Here is a 17,190-nt window from a genome sequence, read left to right as displayed (position 1 = left end):
AGACAAAAAGGATATGTGCATAGCATAAACCCCAAAAGAAGATGTAACTTATAAAGTAATGTTATTATATTACTATTATGTACTTTTCTCCTTTTATTTTAGCCTCTGTATTAATTGCTTTAGCAACACATGTGCAAATTGTCCCACTTAAAGCGACTGTGAGGGGATCTTGTGATACTTAAAAGAAAGCGTCAGCTCTTTCTGTTTATAGTTCAGAATAGCCTGGTATTCAGTGACAGGAGTCAAACTACAGTTCAGGTTCTCGCTACTTCTTTCCCCTTTATTCATTACTAAAATCTATACCAAAGCGAAGGCAAACATCGGCTGGAAATAAAACAGAAACTCTTCCTAAGTGCACTGAAACTTTTGTGAGCTCTAGAAATGCTGCACCTTGACTTTTTACAAATAAGTAACTGAAAAAAAACAAACCCAACTAGAATATATCTGGAGCCGGGAGACAGCAATTTTTTCCCCTTTCTCCTGGGCACTGCTCTCCTTTTCTTGGACGGTGCCACGCTTCAATGGAAAAAAAAAATCGTCTTTTGTAAGTGTTACCTGCATGTCTGGCCGCCTCCTTACATACCTGGCACCTGCACACAACGTCTGACTCAGTAGCCAGCAAGTCCACCACTTTTCCTTTGCCTTCATCCCCCCACTGGGCTCCCAGGACCACCGTCACTTTATTGACCACATCGCTGCGGGGTCTCTTCTGGCCCCCGGAGGCGGGGTGGCTGCTCCGGTCGTTGGAAGCCCGCGTGCCGGACATGGCTCCTGTGCTGAGCAGCTGCTCCGGCGGCCCCGCTCGCGGTTCGTCTCGCGCCGGAGAGGTGGCTGCTACCCCGCGAGCCCTGCGTTTAGAGAGCGCGAGTCTCGAGCTCCCGCGTGACGTCGTCGGCACTCTCTTAGCAACCAGAGAACGGGCCCGGTAGGGAAGCAGAGGGACGCGTCCCTGCCAGGGTCGATCAGCTGAGCAGGTGGGTAGGACTGGTTCCTGACGTCATCAACGGACAGGCCGTCTGGCACGCGCAGACTGGCACCCACTCAGCCATCGGAGCAGAATGGCTTTCCCCTGGTTCAAGAAAGAAACTGTGACACTAGACAGAAAAGTATGACCCTTCCTCCCCCGCCCAAGCCCTCTCTTCTTCCTTGAGTGGGTGCCAATGGCAGATTCAGAGACCTTCGATTTCCCCCCGATGTTATCACCATAGGGCAGCGAAGTGTTGGGCGGATTTTTTTTAATTACAGAAGTATGGATTTGAAAAAGAATTCATAGACTTTCTTTTTAGTAAGTTTTCCTTTTATCGAGGGAGGCCAGAGCTGGAGCATTTTTTTCTTTGAAGAGATTTTTCCACCCTTGCTTCTAGTTTTAGCATTGGGAGAGATTTCCTATTGGTTGCTGTTTTTCCCTCACTGGGAGCTCCAGCGTCAGCTTAACCAAATCTGGGACCAGAGCTCTGGCATTCATCCAATGTATGACGGGTGCCAAGGAAGAGGAAAGAAGTGGGGCCCATCCAGTTTTTTTTACCACTCAAATACCCATCCAGGATCCAGGAAGTGGAGGATCCATTTAAAGAAAAAAGAAAAAATAGGCATAAGGAGGTGATTACCAGCACTTCTGAGTCAAGGTACGGAAAATGGGATTTAACTTTTGTGTTTTATGACTCCATGACCTGGATGCAGAGGCGGTTCTCTAATGAGCTAGGGTGAGGCGGCTGCTTCAGGCGGCAGAATTTCGAGGCAGTAAAAAATGCCCCCCCCCGCCCCCCCCCCTCAGAACGCCGCTGTGGCATCCGCCTGACACTGCCTCCCTCTACCGAGGCTGCTGACCCAGGCAGGCGGCAGCAGAAGAGAGGAGGGTCGGTGCCGCGGGCTGCCGCTGGAGGAGGGACGTCGCCGCCAGAGGCCAGGCCAGCAGAGGCTGAAGAGATGTGGGGGGGGGGGGCAGAGCAGGTGGCAGATTGCCTTAAGCCACCCTCGCCTTTATGTATACGTTACTGGTGTTTTGTACTTGCTCTGTTGGGGGTGGAGGAATGGGGATAGTGGTGTGTGTGTGTGTATATGTGTGTGGGAGGGGGCAGGATGTAGGTCAGAAGGCTTACAGAGGGTGGGTGAAAGTGGGGGAGGAGAGTGGGGTGTATTTATGTGGTGGTGTAGACATTATGTTTTGGGGGGATGTGTGCACTTTTTTCTCCTCATTCTTCCGCTACCCCTCTCCTCCCCCCCCTGTGTGGGAATGATGTATGTGTTGCTAGGGTAGAGTGGATGTGTTGTGGATGTGAGTGGGGGATGTGTAAGTGTTATGTGTGTGTTGAGGTAGAACCTAACCCCGTTTTCTGCCCACCCCCATGCAAGTGTGGGAGTGGAAGTCTGTACTCTTTCTCCTTCTCCACTGTGCTCTCCACTCCCCCCCCCCTTCTTCCATGTCTGTATGTGTGATAGAGAGATGTGTGTGTGTGTGTGTGTGTGTATGTGTGTTGGAGGATGTACTCGTCCCCCTTGCAGTCTCTACAGATTCCCTTCATCCTGTGATTGTGTGCTTGTATGGGGCTGGTGTGAATGGTTATCGGGGTGAGTTGGGAGGTGTGCGTATCATGAACGAGTGAGCTGGGTGTGTGTGTGTGTGTGTCTGGGTGCACACTTTCCCCCTCATATTCTTCACTTTGAACTCTCCCTGCTCTCCCTCCACCTATCTCTTCCCTCATGCATGTGTGTGGTGGGGAACATGGCAGGGGAGGGTTCTTAGTGTATGCGTGTGTTGAAGGTATGTGTGAGGGGCTCTCTGGGAGTGGCTAGGAGTGCGTTTTTGCAGGTGTCAGGAGTGTCTGGGAAAGACTAAGGTTGGGGATGTGTGTACATGTGTGGGTGTTGGGGAGTGACCAGAGTGGGGGTTTGTGTGCATGGGGGGTGTTGTCAGGGAGGGGTGTGTGGTGTGTCTAAGAATGGCTGGATGTGTGGGTGAGGTGTCTGGGAGTGACTGGGGGTTTGGTAGGTGGAAGTGTTGGTGTATGGGTGTGGAGGGTGTGTGTGTGTGTGAGGAGGGGTGTTATCAGGGAATGACTGGGTGTGTCTGTGGTGGGGTGGGTAGTAAATGGTGTGGTGTGTGTGTGTAGGAGGAATGCTGGGAATGGGGAGCATCAAGGTGCAATGGGGTGTGGTGTGTGGGGAGTGGCTGGGGTATATTGTGTGTGTGGGGGGGAGTGTCTGGGACTGGCTTGAGTGTGGTGTGTGTGTGTGGGGGGGTGGTTAAGAGTGTCAGAGGTGTGCATGTGGGTGTGGAGGCAGAGGTTTGGGTGGGTGCTGTATGTCAGGGAGGGAGTAAGCTGTAATATATTATATAGTATTGATGGCAGAAAAAGGCCAAATGGTCCACCCAGTCTGCCCAGTAAGTTTCTTATGGTAGTAACTGCTACTCCATGCAGGTCACCCTCGTGTTTCTTTTAAGGTTAGCAACTGCCGCTCCGTGTAGGTTACCTCCAAGCTTTATATATTAACAAAGCAACATTTTTACTGGGTGAGGAGCCTTCTTGAAAATTCAGATAGACAATGCTGCTTGACGTGCTTTGCTTGTGAACTTAGCCGTAGCAGCAGTCTTGTGTTTTTTTCCTTATGTCTGCGTATCCGTACCCCAGACCATAAAAGTCGGGACCCGAGTTGGTTGTCCTCTGAATCCAATTTTCCTTTTCCCCCCACTCTGTCAAAGCGGAGAGCAGTGGCATTAAACACTCAAGGCTTATTGGTTAAGGGTAGTAATCCCCATGCATATGGTTAAAGGTAGTAACCGCCTCCGACCAGGTTAACTCCATGCACCCTTTTCTTCATTTCTGTCCTTCAGTCTTTAGAGATCCACAGTGTTTATCCTATGCCCCTTTCAATTCTTTCACGTACTATTTTGGTTGCTCTTCTTTGGATCGCCTCAATCCTGTCTCTGTTCTTTTTGAAATCCGGGCTCCAGTACTGAACGCAATACTCCAGGTGAGGCCTCACTAAGGACGTGGACAAGAGAATCACCACCTCCCTTTTCTTACTGGTTGTGTGAGATGAAACGTTGAGTAGGGAAGGATTCAACCCTCCCCCAACTCCTTCACTCTTGTGTATGTGTGTATAGAGTTGGAGGCATGGGAAGGCCGAGTGTGTGGGGGATAAGTGGGGATTGGTGGTGTGGTGGAGCGTGGGGGTGTACGTAGATGTGTCTGTTTATGTATGTGAGGGGGAGCGTGTGCGTGTGTGCATGCATGCGCGTGGGGGAATGAGTTTGTGTGTGTGTGTGCTTGTTAGGGTTGCCAACTGTCCAGTTTTGGACTGGTCAACCAGGTTATCAGGCATTCTGTGGATTGTCCAGTCAAAAGTGCTAAAAGTCCGGTTTTGCAGGTGGCTTCTGCTCTCTCCCACAGCCTCTTAGCTAGAGGGTGAGAAAGGCAGGGTTAGAGTCTCTCAGAGGAGAGCAGTGCTGTATCCCTGCCCCTTGCCTCCTTTTCCCACGTTGTGATTGGCCAGCATAGGGAGAGGAGGAGGTGCACAGCACAGGCCTCAGCTCCCATGTGACGCAATGATGACACGGAACAAGCCTTAGTCATCTTTAAATATAGCAGACAATTTACACCTCCTCCATAGCAGAAGTAAACTTATGCAGCAGTGGACCTGGGTATGTGCTGGGGTGCGTAAGTATGTGGACATCTCATGGCCCCGCCCTGAATCAACCAGACCACACCCCTTTTTGAAATCGAGTTAAGATGTGCATGCATCTGGACGGCTTTTAAAATTGGGCGGGCACACGCAAGCCTGACTTGCATGTGCATCTTCCAATTTTGGCACCTGCCAGGCTTTTAAAATCTCTCTGTAGAGCACGTGCTGTCTTCATCTCCGCTGTCAGTGCCTGCTGTTACAGCCCCTACGGAGCCCAGGACTGGTCCAGGCAGCAGCTTAGCAAGGTAGAGCTTCTGATGTGGAAGAGCAGCAGGCCTGATAATCATAGACAGCACCTTTTTTTCTTATCTATTCATTTTTTTCTACATCACTGCATAACAAGTGAGTATTAAGCTGGTTATGTAAGTAGTTTATGCTCTCCAATGTGCTTTTAAAAGACAGTGCTGACATCTCTGGTAGAAGGATTTTTTTTTTTTTTAATAAAAGACTGACACAATGTTACTTTTGAGATCTCCATCCTAGTATTACTTTCACATTGCCTGTGAATGTAATATGAAAGAGTAAAAAGACAGAATGGAAGCTGACCCATAAGAGGAAAATATAATTTAAATGATTTTTCTCTCATTGACCTGAAACGTTTTAATGATGCAACCTGAAAAAGTTTTAATGATGCACAAACAACAACAAACCTTTTCCGTTGGAAAGAAAGCAGTAGAACTAGGGATCACAAAATGAAACTGCGGGTGGAGGGGGGGGGGGGGGGGGGGGGGACTCAGAACCAATTTCAGGAAATATTTCTTCACGGAGAGGGTGGTGGATGCCTGGAATGCCCTTCCGGAGGAGGTGGTGAAGACGAAAACAGTCAAAGAATTAAAAGTGGCATGAGATAAACACTGTGGATGCCTAAAAGCTAGAGAATGGGAATGAAGAAATGAGTGTGTGGGGGTAACTTGCTGGTGTGACGGTTACTACCCTTAATCAAATAAGCCTTTATGCTGTTAATGCAACTCCATCATTGCTCACTAGGGATGTGAATCGTTTTTTGACGATTTAAAATATCGTCCGATATATTTTAAATCGTCAAAAAATCGTTAGGGCCACGATACAATACCAATTCCCCCGATTTATCGTTAAAAAATCGTAAATCGGGGGAAGGGGGAGGGCAGGAAAACCGGCACACTAAAACCCCCTAAAACCCACCCCCGACCCTTTAAATTAAACCCCCCACCCTCCCGAACCCCCCCCCCCCCATGCTTTAAATTACCTGGGGATCCGGCGGTGGTCCAGAACGGCGGCAGTCCGGAACGGCCCCCTCAATAGAATCGTGTTGTCTTCAGCCGGCGCCATTTTTCAAAATGGCCACCGCAAAATGGCGGCGGCCATAGACAAAAACGATTCGACGGAGGAGGTCGTTCCGGACCCCCGCTGGACTTTTGGCAAGTCTTGTGGGGGTCAGGAGGCCCCCCCAAGCTGGCCAAAAGTTTCCTGGGAGTCCAGCGGGGTTCCGGGAGCGATTTCTTGCCGCAAATCGTTTTCGTACGGAAAATGGCGCCGGCAGGAGATCGAGTGCAGGAGGTCGTTCAGCGGCGGTCCGGAACCCCCGCTGAACGACCTCCTGCAGTCGATCTCCTGCCGGTGCCATTTTCCGTACGAAAACGATTCGCGGCAAGAAATCGCTCCCGGAACCCCGCTGGACTCCCAGGAAACTTTTGGCCAGCTTGGGGGGGCCTCCTGACCCCCACAAGACTTGCCAAAAGTCCAGCGGGGGTCCGGAACGACCTCCTCCGTCGAATCGTTTTTGTCTATGGCCGCCGCCATTTTGCGGCGGCCATTTTGAAAAATGGCGCCGGCTTGAAGACAACACGATTCTATTGAGGGGACCGTTCCGGACCGCCGCCGTTCTGGACCACCGCCGGATCCCCAGGTAATTTAAAGCATTTGGGGGGGGTTCGGGAGGGTGGGGGATTTAATTTAAAGGGTCGGGGTGGGTTTTAGGGGGGTTTAGTGTGCCGGCTCACGATTTTAACGATTTTTCACGATAGTTTACACACCCAAACGGCAACAATACGATTCCCTCCCCCTCCCAGCCGAAATCGATCGTTAAGACGATCGAGGACACGATTCACATTTCTATTGCTCACTGCTTCAACCGCAGGGGGAAACAACAAGGACATGAATTTTACAGTCTGGGAAAATAAATAAGCATGGGGGGTAACTTGCTGATGCGGCTGTTACCACCCTTAACCAATAAGCCTTATACTTGTGATGCAACTTCAACATTGCTCTCTGCTTCAACAGGAAGAGGTGATGGGGCATTGGACTCAGGCAGCAACCAATAAGGGTCCCGACTTTGACGGTCTGGCAAATTAAGTATGGGGGTGACTTGTACGGGGCGGGAGAAACTGCCCTGGGCTTGCTGGGCAGACTGGATGGATCGTTTGGTCCTTTTCTGCTGTCATGTCTACGTTTCTGTTTCTATTGTGGCAAAAAGGGAGGCCCAGCCAAACTTACTCCTGTTCTATTTGGGATTGAGGCCTCTGGCGGGTGGTGGGGGGCATACCCCTCCCCCACCACCACCCACATAAGATGGAATAAGCACGTCTCGGTCTGTTCGGTGGCAGAGTGGCCAGCAGTATTGGAGCATGTATAGCGGCTCTTCCTCCTGCTCTCCCCCGTTTTCTTTATTCAAGCCATGGAGAATCTCTTGCTGTTGATTTTACAGTCGGCTGATTGATGCATGGGCTGGGGGGTGCCTGAAGACATCCGATCCAGGTTTTTTTGTATTGGATTATATGTGGTGCTGTTCCATGTTTCTGTATTGTGCAAAGTTTTCTCATCCCTATTGTTTTAGATTTATGTAATATTTTACCGACTGTACATTGCTTTGGTGAATCGTGCCAGAAAGACGATTCATACATTTCTACATTAAAACAAACAAAAAAAATGAAATTAAACCTATTTCGTAGACCATGCCTATTTTTCGTAGGCCCTTTTATAACAACTGCTATGTTAGAAAACAGGAAGAGCTGTTGCTATTGGTTAGTTCTGGCCCACGCCAGAACTGGAGCTGTGTGGCTGCTTGTTTTAAATAGAAGTGGTGCTTGGTTTTTATGTGCAGAATTTATTGTGGACAGAGTTGCTGTAACCCGCCAAGAACCTTAGCTTGCGCAGGATCAAAGTATTTGGAAATAAATAAATAAGGAGGGGCTGTAAACGGTCGGGGTGAGTCGATATCCAAATTCGGTCTTCTTGGAAGGCTAATGATGCCTTGAGGTCACCAAAAGGCGTTCAGAAAGTATCTGTACTCTTTTTTTAGACTAGGGAAAATGGCCTGAAAAAGCAAAGAGAGCAGGAGTGCTGCGCTGGCGCCTTCACCAAGTCAAGGAAAATGTGAACTGCCCTCTATTAGATTTTTCAATATAGAAATTTTATTACCTTTTTTTTATTTTTATATATAAAATAAGACATTGTTTCACGTTTTAAGCCCCAGCATGATCTGAGTATAGTGCAAATTTTTCTTTTTTGAAACATGCTCAATAAAAATGCAAAATTTTCATAAATAGCAGCTGAGGTCATGTTAAAAGCCTATGCTGTCGTGCAGCTCGCTCTGAGACGGTGAAATTAGTTAATGCTTGGCAAATAATGATTAAAAAACAGCTACATTCCAGTTGCTCTAGAAAACTACTTTCCAAAACCAGCTCTGATTTTCAGTGAGATAACTCACACTTTGTCCTCCTCTTAACATCAGCAGACACATTACTAATGCAATCAATTTTTGTTATGTTTAAATTATAAACCCCTTCCCCCATAAAAGATACACTTTGCTAGGCAAAGGAAAAAAAAACATGGTCCTAATAAAACATTATCAAGATATGAAACAGAGCATAAATTACAGTTTTCAAACTTTTTGCTAAAACAGAATTAAAACTGAACTTAATACAATAAAAGCACAATTAAGCAGATCAGTGGGACAAAAGGGAATTCAAAGATTTGTAAAGAGCTCCATGCCCTCAGCCATCCAATGTTACAAACAACATAAAAAGGAAGGATTTTAAAAATCTCATTATAAAAACATTTACAAATAAAAAAAAAAATACATGTTGGAATGTCCGCACAAAGGAATGTGGTTCTGCTTCCTGTTCTATCATGAGCATAACCATGGCAGGTTTCAAAGCCTTTTTTTTTTTACTTCACTGATTATTAGCAAATACAGCGACTATACAAACACTAGATTCCTGTTTACTCTAATGTAGAACTTGGGTAGTCAGTGCTTTTCAAATAATAGCATAGTGGACGGGAACCATGCTCAAACTCTGACCCACTGAGCAAACTCCCAAATTGCACTTAGATATTGCCTTCCCTTTCAAACAGGTCGACACAGTAAAGCGCACTCAGCTGAGTGCACTGTTTAACATGCGCTTGGACGCGCGTCCACAACCCCTTATACCATAAGGGGTTTTGCGCGTCCAAAACGTGCATCTACCACACCCCACCCCCGAAACTAATAGCGCTCATCACATGCAAATGCACGTTGATGAGGCTTTGCCCCAAATAAAAAAAAAAAAAGATGTGTGCCCGATCCACACATTTGAACGCTCAGAAATTAACGCCAGCCCAGAGCAGGACAGATTTCTGAGCAGCCCAAAAAAGTGTACAGAAAAGCAGAAATTACTGCTTTTCTGTACATCCTCCAACTTAATATCGTGGTGATATTAAGTCAGAGGAACCAAAACGTTAAAATTTTTTTTTTAAAAAGTTTAAAATAAAAAAGTACAGGCAGTCAGGTTAGGAAAAGGGATGCTCAATTAACGAGCATCCCTTTTCCTAACCCGCTGACAGCCACCTCTCTCTCCTGGGCTGCCAATGAGGCATTTAGGGCGTGCAATTGTCCCTAGCGCCTCTTTTCTAGCGCGACCCCCTCATTTAAATATTGTATTGCGCGCCCAGGAGAGGTGGCTGGGTGCGCGGTAGGGAAGCGGGCGCTCAACACTGAGCGCCCATTTTCCACACGTCTTTACTGTATCGGCCTGATTGTGCATTTTAGGTGTTGTCTGTATGTGTTTGATTCCATGGTATGTAAAAAAAAAAAAAAAGCATCCTGAAGAATAAGGTTGAGCATCAATGTTTTTTTTTATTATTATTATAATTTTAATTTTAACAGGAAGCTTAATCCTCCTGCTCTGGCCTTCCCTTGGCTGTAACAGAATTGTATCCCAATGAGGAAAGTGACAGGTTGTTAATACCTTCCCTCACCCAAACCCCAGCTCCACCAGATTTTCACACATTTTCCATTTCGACTGTTTACAGCAAGGGGGGAATCACTTAAGCTCTTGCCGTTCTGAAGCCTACTTTGATGCCCTACCTTATCTGATCTTTATCAGTTTCGGTCACAAGTATCTAAATAAAAGTTTGCGGGTGATCTAACAAGGTGCTATGGACTCTGAACAAAACACCCAACTCGTCATCAAATGCTGCCAATTACCTTAGTCTAGGTGGTATTAGTAGTAAATGTAAAAAGTAACAATTTAGAGAACAGTAAAAGATTCTTTTTAAAAACATACAGTATTCATAGTAGCAGCCATTTGTTTTTTAAATCTTTTGAATACTTGCAGCAAAATCAAATGCCAGCAGAAATCCCTGCATAAGGCAACACAACTCTTCCCAGAAATATCAACCAGCCTAGACTAAAAGCAGGGAAGACTGGTTAAAAAAGACACTTCTTATTTTTTTAAACGTTTATGTTGGATTTGGTACCCTGTCAACTAAAAAAAAAAAAAAAAGGAAATCTGCCATTACAATCCCCACCCCTTAATTCTGATATTTTCTTATTATCAGGGTTTGTTGGACTAAAGAATTGGGGATATTGTCAATTATTCGCAGATTTCCTGCACTCTCATGTACTGTTGTCACAGTCTTAGTACATCCTGCCTGCGGTTGAATGCCAATGGGGCCAGGGCCCAGCCAACTGTTTGCTGCACATAGCATCAGCTTGGGAGGGCAGGGAATAGAGGTTGGTTATTTGGCTCCCTCCAAACCAAGAAGGGTTCTGCTGCTTGCATTTTAAGTTCTTAAAATTAGCTGAAAAAAAAATACAGCTTTTCCTATCTGAAGTGGAAAGTTTATGGCACTTAAAACTACCGCAGGGATTTAATGCTTATGAAATGAATGCCCCATGAAACACAGAATGAGGCAACCTACACTACAGGGTCTATGGAGAAGGGACACTGCAGTTTTTCTTGTGCAAACCTGTGCACCAATGATACAAATTATAATTTCAATCTATAAAATCTATTAAAAAAACCCCTCAAAAACTCAAACATTTTTGAACAGGTGGTTTCTAGCATTAAAATGATCTGAATTAATGATCTGTTATCACTGCAACATTCACTGCAACATTCAATAGAAACCCCCTTTAAGGACCGAAGACTTGTAACCGGAGCATAATTTCAGAACTTAATGCCTCTGACTACCCCAAAACAGTACTAAAATACATTGATCCGAGAGGTTCAGCAGAGTCATTTATTCATTTCATGTTTTTATTCCGACTGAGATTACTTTGGAAGGACACTTGTACTACAGTGTCACTGTTTCTGAAATGGGGGTCACACTAATTCCTGCACACCCACCAGGTGTATGGCGAGGTCAGAACAGCCTGGAAAGGAAAACATGCCACCTGTATGTATCTTCCCATAATTGGTGCCACAGTAGGGCCTGATACATATGGCGTGTGTCCTGAGACTGTTCATGTCCTTGGCGATGGAATCTTTCAGAGGGTAGGGGGCTCTCTTTAGGGAAGAAGGCCCTCTTCCCAGGAATTTATGGTGGAAAAGGCTACATTGTGTGGGGCTCGCTGCTTTAAGGTACCAGTAGCAGCCAACCCTTAAGATTCCCAGGCTCCATAATTCTATTTTTTTTTTTTTTATGGAAATGTTTGTAGTACATTCAGTGAGCATCTCATGATTCTATTGCTGTTATAGGCCTACACCCCAGGGTCTTCCACGTATAGGCGGGAATGCCCCGAAACATCCTTCAGATTTCCTCCTGGCACGAACACCAAGCGAGGGCAGGCGTTACACGTCACTCGACAGGTCGGGTGGCGATTGTGCTATGGTCGGCTCACTGCACCTCCACAAAGAAAAGGAGATTGACAGCTGAGGCCTAAACCGTAGCACAGCCATGCATGCCAGCAAAGGTAGAATCCACGTTTCATGCAACTTCTTACGCCACTTATAAAATCTTTTAAAATGTCAAAAAATAACAAATACATAAAAAATTGGCATTTCTTTTAAAAGCAAACATATTATTTTGTCATCCCCTCCCTCCCCCCCCCCCCTTTTTTTTTTTTTTACACAATATTTAGTTGTTTCAGTTGCAGCTGGTTCAGTTTTGAGTGAAGGACAGCCAGGCAGTGTTGTCATCAAGCACCATCAATCTAGTCTTATCGCCGGTCAGCGCCATGGTAGAGGTGAAAAGCAGTCCTCCACCATTAGCTCTAAAAACAGATTTACAGGAAAGACTCAGCACTGTTTATTGCTAAAGCCTTATTCTCAGAAATAGACGTCATAACAAAGTCAGTGCCAGCCTGCGTGGTAAGCATTTGAGAGCGTCTTCCTTACATGCTTTTCATTCTCGCCATACCTATGGAAAACAATGTATACAAAACACATTAAAAACAAAATGCTCTCTGTTTCAGCCACCTCTAAAAGAAGTTACATGAAGAGCTTGGTACACACAGGCGCCTGCAGGAAGATCTGGCACGGGGATGCCAGGACAGCCAGAGATCACAGTACACAGAAAGTGCTTCGGGAGTCCATTCCCCACAGCCTGCTGTGTCTGATCCATGCATGCTTGTGCAACAGGATTTCATCACTCCCTCAGCCGTGTGCTTTGAAAGCACTAACAGGTTTGAAAAATTATACAAAATAAATGAAATAAATACAATTTAAAAAAAAAAAGAAATCATATTCATTACTGGTTGAGTTCTAAACGCTGGCAATAAATTCCACTTTTTTTTTGTCCAGGGCTGTATGCAGCACTGTACAGACTTTGTTTTGCCTATGGGCTGGGTCATTTTGCCAGATAGCCATAGTTGTCTGGCATTCCACTGGACCTCCATTCATATCTGCACTAGCTTTGTCTTTAGTAAGTCTCTCAAATACCTGTCTGAGGTCTGGGTGCTGATTGCTAATCATTTTTACCTCTGTCCCAAAACAAAAAGGTGCATGCCTCTATTCTGAAAAATTCTTCAGCTTCAGATATGACTGAATATCTTGTGGCATTTTGTCTTGGACTGGAAAATAGATATTTGGACCAGCTGCAAACAGAGAATTCTTCATACATATTCTCAAATGCAAGGCTTTTATTGTTTTAATGTAAATATGATTAAATTTGCGAAGAAAGTTTGGAAATAAGGTTTTAAGTCTGATGCACACGTAACCCCTGTGGACTGTATTTTCACAGTTAGCGTCTCTTTAAGAAGTCTGGAGAGAGAAGGGCATGGAGCATGCTCAGTTGGATGCTGTTGCTTTACAACAGCCATATTTAAGAACAATGCACATGTCTAGTAGCTGAAGATGGAATACAGGCATATAACCAGCATAAGGGTTTCCTCAGTCCTGCACAGATCCTGGAGAAGGCAATATACATGTGCTACCAGTAGAATAGCTGTAGACTAGAGGCCAGTGAAAATCTGACTGGCCAATCCAGAAAGGTGCATTCAATTGAACACACCTTTCTGCCTGCACTTGAATGCACATTTTCTGGGCAAAAACTTACTGCCAACGCAGCAAGGAGTTTTGTGTGCAGAAAATGTGTGTCCCTAAATGGGAGTAGTGCTTTGTTCCTTCGCATGGAAAACCCATGCAAAAGAAGGCATTAAGTAGTACTCCCCGATGCAGAGAGACTGCAGCTGGCCAGCACACATTTTAATAGCACTGGAAACTTCTCTCCTGGGTCAGAGCTGCAGTTAAGATTCCAATGTTTTGAAAAAAAATAGAAAAAAAAAAGATTAAAAAAGTAAAAAAAAGTAAAAAAAAAAAAAAGGAACTCTCTGGATAAGTGCCGGCAGCCACTGCCGCCACTACCCAGGTAAATACTAATTTATCCGTCTATCTAGCAGCAGGAAGCAGCAGCCAGATAACTGGATAATTCAGTTTGGCTATCTGGTGTGGTTTGCCGCTACTTAGCCTAATAAGTACTTTATCTGGCTAAGTAGCAATGACCTGTGCCAGATAGCTGGATAAGTACTGACTTATTTGGCAGCTGCTTCCAGTTGCCAGATAGCTGGATAAATACTGGATAAATCCCTATCATGGAAGAACATTAAAAGCAATAAATGTCTGAATTCTAAGGAAAGGGACTTGGTAACTGGGAAATAGTCTGTTTTTCCTGTTACAAAAATGAGAAGAGTAACTGTGCAAAAATGATCATTTGCATTCATTTAATCCATATTTCATTTAATGTATTTTTTATGATGGATGAAGAAAAGCAAGTTTTCTTACCGTAAATGGTGTTTTCCGTAGATAGCAGGGTGAATTAGCCATGTTGCCTGGGGAACGTCCTCCAGTCTTCAAGGTAGCAGGGCTCCTCAAAGCACATGGAGCTCTGCTTTGTGTGCCTGTGAGTCCTCTCCACGCGGCTCCCAGCTTGCCTCAGTCTGTTATCCTAGCTTGTGCTGCATGGTTAGGAGACTGTCCGAGGAGGCAGGAGGGTTGGCATGGCTAATTCACCATGCTATCTACGGAAAACACTGTTTATGATAAGCAAACTTGCTTTTTCCCCCGCAGATAAACAGGCTGAATTAACCATGCTGTCTGGGAGTCCACAGCTGGAAGGTTGAGTGCTGCATGATCTCTGGAAGTGGTATGCAGACCATTCCGGTTCTTGTAGGAAGTGTGCTCAATTTGGTACGCCATTGCGGACAGTCTCTTTAGTTGTTCCTGCCAGGAGAGCTTGACCCACACCACAGCGTCTGCAGCTGCCTGCTGGTTGAGGCAGTAGTGTGAAGTGAAAGTATACAGTGACGACTATCTGGCGGCTTTGCATATGTCCTGGGATAGGCACCTCGCTTAGGTGAGCGATGGAGGCCGCAATTGCTCTGACTTGGTGGGCCTTTGGTGAGGTAGACAGGGTTTCTGATCTTCTGATATAACAGAACAGGATGTACTGGGAGATCCAAGATGATAGGGTTCTCTTGGAGATGGGGAGTCTGGGGGTGTTTGGGTGAAGGAGACAAAGAGTTGGGATACCCTGGACTCCGAATGTGTGTGCCATTTGTAGTAAGCTAATGCACATTTGCAGTCCAGCATGTGAAGCTGTCTTTCCATTTCGGATTTGTGCGGCTTCGGGAAGAAGGTCGGTAAGGTGATTGTCTGGTTAAGGTGGAATGCCGATACCACCTTGGGGAGGAAGGGAGGATGAGTTCTTAATGTCACTTTATTGTGGTGGAACTCCAGGTATGGTGAATACTGGGCCAACGCTTGCAGTTCACTGACCCTCCTTGCTGAGGAATGTCCAGGAATGTCCAGGAATGTCCAGGAAGAGGACATTCCAGGAGAGATACCTCATGTGATGCAGTCCAGATGTTTGAAGGGTAGGAGCATCAACTGTTCTAGAACTAGGTTGAGATCCCATGGAACTGGTGGCTTCTGAACTGGTGGGCGCAGCCGTAGAATGCCCTTCATGAATCTGGAGACAAGCAGGTGGCATGACACCGGGAAGCCATCATGGGGGAGGTGGTAAGCTGCGATAGTGAGGACATGTACTCTGACAGATGCCATTGCCAATCCTGTCTGGTATACAGTGGAGGTATTCCAGCAGGCATTCCGGAGGGCAGGAGAAATGGTCTACTCCGTGCTCTCCGAACCACTTTGAGTATCTGATCCACTTGGCTTGGTAGTTTTTTCTGGTGGAATACTTCCTGGAGGATGCCAATACTTCTTGAATTGGTAGTAGTAGGTTTAGGTATGTCAATACTGTCCTTTCAATCTTCATGCTGTCAGATGGAAGGAGGAGCACATGGGGTGAAGAAGGGACTCTCCATCCTGTGATAGCAGATTCCAAATGTACCCGAGGGGCACTGGCTGCCTGGTTGATAGGCGGACTAGGTATGCGTACCACGCTGAAACTATGAGAATGAGATCGTCTCTGTCCATGATGCACTTCTGGATGGTGCTCGATACGAGTGGGATGGGGGGAAAGGTGTATAGCAGTCCTTCCATCCACGGGATGAGGAAAGCGTCTTGTGCTAAATGGTGTTTGCTGGGGTAGACGGAGCAGAACACGGGCACTTTCCTGTTGTTCTCTGTGGCAAAGTGTGGAGAGGTGGCCCCACACTTGAAAGAGGCAGTTTGCCACCTCCTAATTGAGTTCCCATTCATGGGGATGGAAAATCCTGCTGAGCCTGTCTGTTCTTGAGTTTCCTATACTGGAGAGATAAGTCGCTTGGAGTGTGAACAACACCCACTCCAAGATGTGTAGGCTTCTCAGCAGAGCCTCCACGAACCGGACCACCCTTCCTTATTTATGTAAAACATCACCACCTGGTTGTCTGTGTGGACCATGGCTGTCTTTCCCGCAGGGCGTCCCTGACAGTGTGCAATGCGTACTTGATCACTCGTAGTTCCAACAGGTTTATTTGCTGCATTCTCCCCCAGTCTAACCATTGGCTTTGGGTTTGAAACTGATCTATATAGGCACCCTAGCCTTTGCTAGAGGCATCTATGGTAAGGATGAACTGATGAGCTGGCTGTCGGTTGGGCGTTCCCATAAACAGTGTCATAGGGCGCAGCCACCACTGGAGATCCCTTTTCATGCTCGTGGTGACCTTGACCTGTCATGACAGGGGGTGCAGATGCTGTGTCCATTGTGTTTTCAGGCCCCACTGTAGTCGGCGCATAAGTAGGCGCAAGTGAGGCACCATGTAGATTGGCACCGCCATGTGCCCCATGATGGTCAATACTTGTCGGGCTGGGGTGTGTGTGTGACTGCCAGCAGTTGTGTAGCCAGGGTCTTCAGAACATGACCCCTGGATTCCGACTAGGATGCCTTGCCTACTTTCGTGTTGATTACTGCCCCAATAAACTGAAGGGTTTGGGTTGGCTGTAGGTTGGACTTTTCGTAGTTGATAAGCAAGCCCAACTCGTCCAGGTATCGGATGGTGATTCATAGGCTGCGTTGCAGGGAGGATCAACTAGCAGCCAGTCGACAAGGTAAGGAAACAGCTATATTCCCTGTTTCCTGAGATGGGCCACCACCACTGCTAAGCACTTGTAAAGACTCTCGGGAATGACGAAAGTCCAAATGGGAGTACTCTGTACTGGAAATGGTGCCCATTGCCCTAAATCAGAGGTACTGCCAACAAGTGTGGTGGATGGGGATGTGGGCATACGCATCTTTTAGGTTTAGCGTACTTATCCAATCATTGTGTTGTAAAAAAGGGTAGGATGGACTTGAGGGAAGTCATCTTGAACTTCTTGCAAATGAATCTCTTGAGTGACATAGGTCCAGGATGGGTCAAAGGCCTCTCGATTTCTTGGGAATGAGAAC

At 46.3% G+C, this 17,190-nt stretch overlaps 2 protein-coding genes and 1 long non-coding RNA gene across 4 annotated transcripts in view; 1 reads left to right on the top strand and 2 right to left on the bottom strand.

Annotated features, from left to right (window-relative positions):
- ADSSL1 (adenylosuccinate synthase like 1) overlaps nucleotides 1–936 on the bottom strand; it is a 78,486-nt gene extending 77,550 nt beyond the window's left edge. Inside the window, exon 1 of the mRNA XM_029598067.1 lies at nucleotides 584–936. Within this exon, the coding sequence (XP_029453927.1) occupies nucleotides 584–766 (183 nt within the window). The 5' untranslated portion in view covers nucleotides 767–936. The remainder of the gene's footprint in view (nucleotides 1–583) is intronic.
- Nucleotides 935–17,190, top strand: part of LOC115089778 — a 79,826-nt gene continuing 63,570 nt past the window's right edge. Inside the window, exons 1-2 of one of the 2 annotated variants that reach the window (XR_003856228.1) lie at nucleotides 935–1,625; nucleotides 12,338–12,547. This is a non-coding gene — a long non-coding RNA (uncharacterized LOC115089778). The remainder of the gene's footprint in view (nucleotides 1,626–12,337; nucleotides 12,548–17,190) is intronic. The other variant, XR_003856227.1, reaches the window with a different exon arrangement.
- Nucleotides 11,481–17,190, bottom strand: part of LOC115089773 (inverted formin-2-like) — a 48,330-nt gene continuing 42,620 nt past the window's right edge. The window contains exon 16 of the mRNA XM_029598066.1: nucleotides 11,481–12,282. The gene's annotated coding sequence lies outside the window, so the exon portion shown is untranslated. The remainder of the gene's footprint in view (nucleotides 12,283–17,190) is intronic.

The sequence above is a fragment of the Rhinatrema bivittatum genome, chromosome 4 (genome assembly GCF_901001135.1).
Source record: "Rhinatrema bivittatum chromosome 4, aRhiBiv1.1, whole genome shotgun sequence".
Classification (NCBI taxonomy): domain Eukaryota; kingdom Metazoa; phylum Chordata; class Amphibia; order Gymnophiona; family Rhinatrematidae; genus Rhinatrema; species Rhinatrema bivittatum.
Note: the sequence above shows the minus strand (reverse complement) of the source record. Positions and strands in the feature narration are given on the sequence as shown.